Source organism: Branchiostoma floridae, chromosome 1 (assembly GCF_000003815.2).
Source record: "Branchiostoma floridae strain S238N-H82 chromosome 1, Bfl_VNyyK, whole genome shotgun sequence".
NCBI classification, from domain to species: domain Eukaryota; kingdom Metazoa; phylum Chordata; class Leptocardii; order Amphioxiformes; family Branchiostomatidae; genus Branchiostoma; species Branchiostoma floridae.
Genome location: NC_049979.1, coordinates 668700 through 677241, shown reverse-complemented (window position 1 = coordinate 677241; position 8542 = coordinate 668700). Strand labels below are relative to the sequence as shown.

The 8542-nt window shown below is 42.3% G+C and overlaps 1 protein-coding gene across 1 annotated transcript in view; it reads left to right on the top strand.

Moving 5' to 3' along the window:
• Positions 1-3: 3 nt before the first annotated feature.
• The window catches only part of LOC118414372 (D-aminoacyl-tRNA deacylase-like), a 28057-nt gene continuing 19518 nt past the window's right edge, over positions 4-8542 (top strand). Inside the window, exons 1-3 of the mRNA XM_035818397.1 lie at positions 4-172; positions 1675-1765; positions 2120-2222. Of these exons, the coding sequence (XP_035674290.1) occupies positions 130-172; positions 1675-1765; positions 2120-2222 (237 nt within the window). The 5' untranslated portion in view covers positions 4-129. The remainder of the gene's footprint in view (positions 173-1674; positions 1766-2119; positions 2223-8542) is intronic.

Below are 8542 nucleotides of genomic sequence, written 5' to 3'. Positions count from 1 at the left end.
GTCACAACGTGACCCCGACGTGACCCAAAATGGCCGCCGCGTGCTGAGTTTTCGGAGATCGCGTGATTCGGGCGTGTTTACCGCACTACGGGGCTTTTATTTGACGAGTCTGTGCACACCTCGCCAATCATGAGGGCCGTTGTTCAACGTGTCATGCAGGCTAGTGTTTCAGGTAACCTGGGTGATCGCATGCACGACCGATGTTGCACAGAACGTGCCACGGGCCATGTTGTTCTTTTGGCCGCATGCCAAGCAGGAAGGGCCGGCCCGCGCTGAGTCAGATCAGGTCAGGCATGGGCATGCCTGTTATGTCAGCCCTTCCCGCGTCACCCCGTGGTCTTGTGATGTTGGCATCCGAGTGTGCATCATATATAGCGTCAGCTCTATGTATAACCCCCAGTGGTGATGCCCAAATGCCAAAAGTCAGGCCGGCCGGATGTGTTCTACAGCACGTATACTATCACTGTAGGCATGGCCTTGGCCTTTACACGTCAGCTAATGTACAAACATAACACGCTCACTTCAGTGTTCTAGTACAGTAAGGAACAAGAATTTTGGACAGAGATGAAACATAAGACTCGTCACTGTCAGCGTATGTGCCGTGAAAACAAACATCCCATGTTTGTTTTGTTTCCGTGTGATGTCACCAAGTCCAGGGCATGAACCTCCAATCTGTGTATACAGGCTTTTTATATGACGTCATTTGCACCATGTTGAAGTACAGTGTATGTATGTCAATATGCTGCTGCTATAGTCCACATACCTGCCAACATGGGCGAATGGAATTCAAATTGTATAATTACTTTGACATCAGTGAAAAGCCTGTACATGTACACTCCCCTTTTTCAGTTTGAGAAAGTCACACACACCTTCACCCTGCATCCCAGATCCTGTATGGGAAGCTGGAAGTTTAAATCTGAAATTGCATATGACCTTTGTCAAAGACTGAAATATGTAGATTGTCTGCCCTTATCATACAATAGGCCAGGTTTCAGCTTTTCACACTTGATAAAAATTGATGATCGATTAAAGTTGCAAACTACATTGTTAATAAAAAAGGCAGTGGAGTCAGAATGGTCACTACAATGTAGTTGAATACTCCTGGAAATGCAAAAACACGTTGTCCCTTTTTATTACAAGGTATTTAGCCTCTACCATGCTCCATGGATCACTGGCCAAAATAGTAGTACTAGTATTAGACATTGGCCAAATACTGAAATAGAGTGAATAGTAATTAGTATGCTGGGGAAGTCGGTCGGCCGTAATAATGACTCTAATATTCACTCCATTTGCCCAATTTTTATTATTTTGATATTTCTCCAGGAATCCAACAGTGGAGGCTAGTACTTTGTATGGTATGCAGCCTGTCACCGTTTACAATTACAGTTATAAAGTACCTCTTCCCTCATGACCTCAATGAAAAGCAGCCTGTGGCCAATTTGAGCTTTCCTGACTAAACAAAGGTTCAAACAAAGTACATTTGTCATTTTAAGGACAAAATTGCCAGTTGGCATTACAATCAAGATGGTCACACACTCCCGGGTGGTCTTATTTCCTGCCTAATTAAGTGCTTAGGCCAGGGGCTGACCCCTTGCTCCTTTCTTGCTCTTATTTGAGACAAAGTTTTTAGATAAATGCTGATGGTTAATTTGTTTCCTTCTCTGCTTTCTGAAGTTGGAGATGAGTTGGTGAGCTCCATCGGCCGAGGCCTCTGTGTTCTAATCGGTGTCTCCAGAGACGACTCTCCGAAGGACATGGAGTACATGTAAGGCCATGTAGATTGGATTATTTGGATAACATCCACGTTTGCATCAATTTTCATTCCATTTGACCATACTGCAAATCAAAATATAACAATTATATACCTTGAAATTTTTTAAGTGATTACAAAATGTTACTTTGTTTGTATAAACTTGTAGAAGCAAGGTCTGGGTAGAAAAGGAAACAGGCAAATGCCAACTAATCTTTGGAAATGTACATAGCCATCATTTTACTGTTTTATGCCTGACCTGACCTGTTGATCTGATCTTGTTGTTTAGGTACATTGTGTAATTTTTGATAGCAGAGAAGGTACGAATTTTGTCGCATTATTCATACTGCTTTGTTTTCTTTCCTGCAGAGTCCGGAAGATTTTAAACCTGAGAGTTTTTGATGATGACCAGGAGAAAAGATGGGCTCACAGTGTCAAAGACAAGAACTATGAAATCCTGTGTGTAAGTCAGGTGAGTATTTTCCCAAGATGAATCAGATTGATAAATACATTTTGAACCCTGTTGCCATGCTGTTATGAGGACTGAGCACCAAAAAGAGCTCTTTACACTTTATTAATGGATGTGAGACTGTTCAACAAGAGATTATGGAATGAAAGAAATAGGATTGATACCATGCTGATGAGCAGGATGAAAAAGATTAAAAGAGTGTTGTACCATTAATACCAACTCCTGCTCTTGCAAGGTCTGTCATAGTCCATTTTCCTACACAGAGGGGGCCAAAGTCGTCTTGAGGGTCCCCTCTGTGTTGGAGAATAGTCATTGCCATGCAACCGCCTTTCAGTTGGAATAAAGGCTCATCATTCCAGTTGTTACAGTTTTCCATTTATCAGACAATGAATTAAAAATTGAACATCCATTTTTTTAAATGAGCTTAGTGTATTGACTCAGTGGCTTGTATTAAGATGATATCAATAAGTATAGAATTAGAAAGGCCAGTTAGCCCATGGCCACTGGAATAACTTAAACAGCATGCACTAGACTAGAGCAGACAAGGAGTAGACTGAGAGAGGACAGGATATGTTACATCCTGTTTTGTATTAGTGAAGTGTGTAGTAGTGATAGTCTGTGTATTTAAAATGAGTATTGTACACTGAAAGCGTGGCGTCGGGCGTGACATGTGGCATAACTGGTAGAGTGCTCGGCCCAGAATCTATAGGTCCTGAGTTCAATCCCCGCTGTGCCCCCGACGTTGTGCCCTTGGGAAAGGCACTTTACACGACCTTCCTCACTTCACCCAGGTGTAAAAATGGGTACCTGACTTCGGTCGGGGAGGTGAAAGACTACCTTTACCTTCTGTCTGTACCGTGTGGCACTGTTAATATAAGTTACTAACTTGAGTGCAGTGCAGTATTGTCCTCGTCTGTCCAAAAGCAAATAGAAAAAAAAAAAAGCCTGGCTGGTTCCAAACAGAGCTCCTATTGTAGAATATTGGGTATAACAGGATAGTCATCATACTGTAATTCCTGATTTTTTTCAATGTACTGTTACGTTCACGGTTTTCATGGTGACGACTGTAACATGAACTTATCATTACTGATAACAAATAATTCACAGACTTTTTTATGTGCACTTGCCGCGACAGTGAACATCTAGTTCCAAGAACAAGTGAAATTTTCTGAGACCGTGAAAGTTTGGAACCGAGAAGACAAAGTGAATTACAGTACCATAGAATCCCTTCCTAATTCTTGTTTCACCTGCCCACTTCATGAAGTGTCCTGATAAAGTCCAATAACCATGGAAATGCATTGCTTTGGCCTGAGAGATGCATTTCACATATCACATGTATATGTCTAAGAAAATTGACTCATGTACCCATAGCTTATCAAGAGTTTGATGAGTGTAACAAAATTTTGGCACAGTATCATTTGTCAAGCAGTATTCTGCAGTATTGTTGATAGCTGCTAGGTGGCTCTTCTAGCTAAGCAGTTAGTCAGCAGGGAAATTCACACCATGAAAAGTTGCCGATTGCTTAACTCTATGCCCAACATGACATAGCAGGTACTGCCATATCCCATTTGAGGGCCTCATTATATGAAATTAAAGCAGAAAATGTGGAATTGAGGAATAGAACAATTCTTTGTAGCACAGTCAGAAGTATTTTTCTTGCGTACATTTTAACAGAGCTAAGTTTGATAATGAAATCTCTATCAATGAAAAAGGTTTCTGTATTTCCCTGATGAAGATAGCAGAATAAGGGCAGAAACCAAGGTGATTTTTTGGTTGCTGTGACAATCTTAGCATCAGGGTTGTAGCCAGCACCCGTCCTTCAGTCCTTTGAAGGAATTTTGTAACTGGGGACTGAAAAAAATTTGCCCATTCAGTCCTCTGTGAGCAAAATTCAAACCTCAAAATGCAGGAAATAGCATTTCAGAGGGTTTAGATTTCAAAATTTTCCTTGGGAGCATGCCCCCGGACCCTGTGCCAAATTGAGGGGACGGAAAATGACTTCTGGCTCGCTACAACCCTGCTTAGCATTTATTGTTTTCAAATCAGCAAATATTAGAACCGAGAAATCCAACTGGTATGGCCTGATTGAGGAGAAGTGGAAATCCTTGAGAGAGTTCCATCTCTGCCTGCCTGACTGCATCATTGGTTGGTGAAATACACAGTTGGAGCCTGGCTGTCTGCAGTTTTAACATGTCAAGTGCACGTTGTGTAATCACACAGTAACTACTGTAAATTCATCTACTTTTGCAAGGGTTGTATTTTGGGGTAGGAGCAGGCCATGTCCATTCTAGGATGGAAATTTGCTTGCTTGGAATTTTTTTGCCCCATCCGTCCCAAAAATCATGATATGAAACTGTTAAGATGAGAGCTTAAAATGACACATTTAATAAGGAAAATCAACAACATGGGCTCCAAAACAATTGGACAAAAATGCTGGGTAGGAGGAAAAAGTAGGTCTTTGCATTGTTTGAAGCTCACGATGAAAAAAAATTATATAGTACAGTAGAATTATATATTAACACATAATCGCAGTGTGATGATTTCAAGGTACATTGTAACAGGATCAAAAACTACAAAAATGAAACCTTTGCAAACATATCAAGATGTACAGTACCCTGTTTGTAAGTCTCAGAGTGTTTTGAGGTTGAGTGATTTGGCATGGAGCCACTCCTAGTGTTACCTACATGTAATATAAGTAAAACTGTTTTAAAGCACAGGACAGTGCAAGACAGTGTGATTTGAGACGTGTCCACATTTTGGTTTTACTCATTTCATGCTGTATGCAATATCATTAGGGGAAAACTGGCAGATCTGAAGTCCTGTGTAGTTTACTTTATCCTGGAGTGAACTTGTTGTGTAACTGTATACCCACAGGGCAGTTTGGTTTGAGAGGTGTCCTCATTTCTGAGATTCATTAGAGAGAAACTGGCCGTGATCTGAAGTCGTCACTGTCCTGTGTAATTTGTGTTAACCTGGAGTGAACTTGTTGTGTAACACTAATTAATGCTAGTTCACCTTTATCCGTTGTGTAACCTATATTTGTTGCTTTTAAAAACGTGGTATTTGGGGATATCACGTCGACGGACGTTGGTTTAAAATTGCAATATTTTCAGTACATTGCAGCTTAAAACTACCATCCGCCGACTTGATGTGCCTAAATGCACTGTTCTGAAAAACAATGGATATAGGTTACCCCGCGGATAAAGGTGAAGTAGCGTTACAGGTCAGATCGGTTCGAGAGGTGTCCACATTTCTGTTTTAATCATTTCACATCATTTAGAGAGAAACTGGCCGTGATCTTCAGTTGTCACTGTCCTGTGTAGTTTGTGTTTAACCTGGAGTGAACTCGTTGTGTAACTGTAACTACAGGGCAGATCGGTTGGAGAGGTGTTCACATTTCTGTTTTAATCATTTCACATCATTAGAGAGAAACTGGCCTTGATCTGAAGTCGTCACTGTCCTGTGTAGTTTGTGTTAACCTGGAGTGAACTCGTTGTGTAACTGTAACTACAGGGCAGATCGGTTGGAGAGACGTTCTCGCTTCTCTTTTAATTATTTCCTGTCACACATGAGAGAAGAGCGGCACCTGATTTGAAGATGAAAGATGCCTGAAAGGTTTTTTCCCGACACTTATTATCCACGTCAATCAGACGAGACATCAAAGCTGCAAAGACGAGACAAAAAATCAGTCTTCAAGGACTTTCAAACTTCTCGTCTGTCACCTTCACATGAAGTGAGATGTTAAGCACTGTAACAAATTGATGTTTGTGACCAGATTACTAATAATGGGCATATAATTAAAGGAGGACGAGTAGGACTGTTACACAGAGACTTTATTTACATAGAAATGATGGCTGTACTGTGCTGTCCCACTTGATCACAGTTTACGCTGTACTGTGCTGTTCCACTTGACCATTATATAGTTTATGCTGTACTGTACTATTCCGTTTGCCCACATTTTACCCCGTATGTGCTGTTCCATTTGCCTATAGTTCACACTGTACTGTGCTGTTCCATTTGCCCACAGTTCACACTGTACTATGCTGTTCCATTTGCCCATAGTTCACACTGTACTGTGCTGTTCCATTTCCCCATAGTTCACACTGTACTGTACTATTCCATTTGCCCACAGTTTACACTGTACTGTACTATTCCATTTGCCCACAGTTTACACTGTACTGTGCTGTTCCATTTGCCCACAGTTCACACTGTACTATACTGTTTCATTTGCCCTCAGTTACACTGTAATGTGCTGTTCCACTTGATCACAGTTTACGCTATACTGTACTGTTCCATTTGCCCACAGTTTACGCTGTACTGTGCTGTTCCATTTGCCCACAGTTCACACTGTACTATACTGTTTCATTTGCCCTCAGTTACACTGTAATGTGCTGTTCCACTTGATCACAGTTTACGCTATACTGTACTGATCCATTTGCCCACATTTCACCCCATATGTGCTGTTCCATTTGCCCATAGTTCACACTGTACTCTACTGTTCCATTTGCCCATAGTTCACACTGTACTGTGCTGTTCCATTTGCCCATAGTTCACACTGTACTGTGCTGTTCCATTTGCCCATAGTTCACACTGTACTGTGCTGTTCCATTCGCCCACAGTTCACGCTGTACTATACTGTTTCATTTGCCCTCAGTTACACTGTAATGTGCTGTTCCACTTGATCACAGTTTACGCTATACTGTACTGTTCCATTTGCCCACAGTTTACGCTGTACTGTGCTGTTCCTCTTCACCACAGTTTATGCTGTACTGTGCTGTTCCTCTTGACCATAGTTTATGCTGTACTGTACTGATCCATTTGCCCACAGTTCACCCCATATGTGCTGTTCCATTTGCCCACAGTTTACACTGTACTGTGCTGTTCCATTTGCCCACAGTTTAAACTGTACTGTGCTGTTCCATTTGCCCACAGTTCACACTGTACTATGCTATTCCATTTGCCCATAGTTCACACTGTACTCTACTGTTCCATTTGCCCATAGTTCACACTGTACTGTGCTGTTCCATTTGCCCATAGTTCACACTGTACTGTGCTGTTCCATTTGCCCATAGTTCACACTGTACTGTGCTGTTCCATTTGCCCACAGTTTACGCTGTACTATGCTGTTCCATTTGCCCACAGTTTACGCTGTACTGTGCTGTTCCATTTGCCCACAGTTCACACTGTACTGTGCTGTTCCATTTGCCCATAGTTCACACTGTACTGTGCTGTTCCATTTGCCCACAGTTTACGCTGTACTGTGCTGTTCCATTTGCCCACAGTTCACACTGTACTGTGCTGTTCCATTTGCCCACAGTTCACACTGTACTTAGTGCTGGTTCCACTTTGCCCACAGTTTACGCTGTACTGTGCTGTTCCATTTGCCCACAGTTTACGCTGTACTGTGCTGTTCCATTTGCCCATAGTTCACACTGTACTGTGCTGTTCCATTTGCCCACAGTTTACGCTGTACTGTGCTGTTCCCATTTGCCCACAGTTTACGCTGTACTGTGCTGTTCCATTTGCCCACAGTTTTATGCTGTACTGTGCTGTTCCATTTGCCCACAGTTTACACTGTACTGTGCTGTTCCATTTGCCCACAGTTTACGCTGTACTGTACTGTTCCATTTGCCCATAGTTCACGCTGTACTGTACTGTTCCATTTGCCCATAGTTCACACTGTACTGTACTGTTCAATTTGCCTATAGTTCACACTGTACTGTGCTGTTCCATTTGCCCACAGTTCACGCTGTACTGTGCTGTTCCATTTACGCTGTACTGTACTGTTCCATTTGCCCACAGTTCACACTGTACTGTGATGTTCCATTTGCCCACAGTTTACACTGTACTGTACTATTCCACTTGCCCACAGTCCACACTGTACTGTGCTGTTCCATTTGCCCACAGTCCACACTGTACTGTGCTGTTCCATTTTCCCACAGTTAACACTGTACTGTACTGTTCCATTTGCCCACAGTTCACGCTGTACTGTACTGTTCCATTTGCCCATAGTTCACGCTGTACTGTGCTGTTCCATTTGCCCACAGTTAACACTGTACTGTGCTGTTCCATTTCCCTCACAGTTCACGCTGTACTGTGCTGTTCCATTTACGCTGTACTGTACTGTGCCATTTGCCCATAGTTCACACTGTACTGTGCTGTTCCATTTGCCCATAGTTCACACTGTACTGTGCTGTTCCATTTGCCCACAGTTCACACTGTACTGTGCTGTTCCATTTGCCCACAGTTCACGCTGTACTGTACTGTTCCATTTCCCCACAGTTCACGCTGTACTGTGCTGTTCCATTTGCCCATAGTTCACA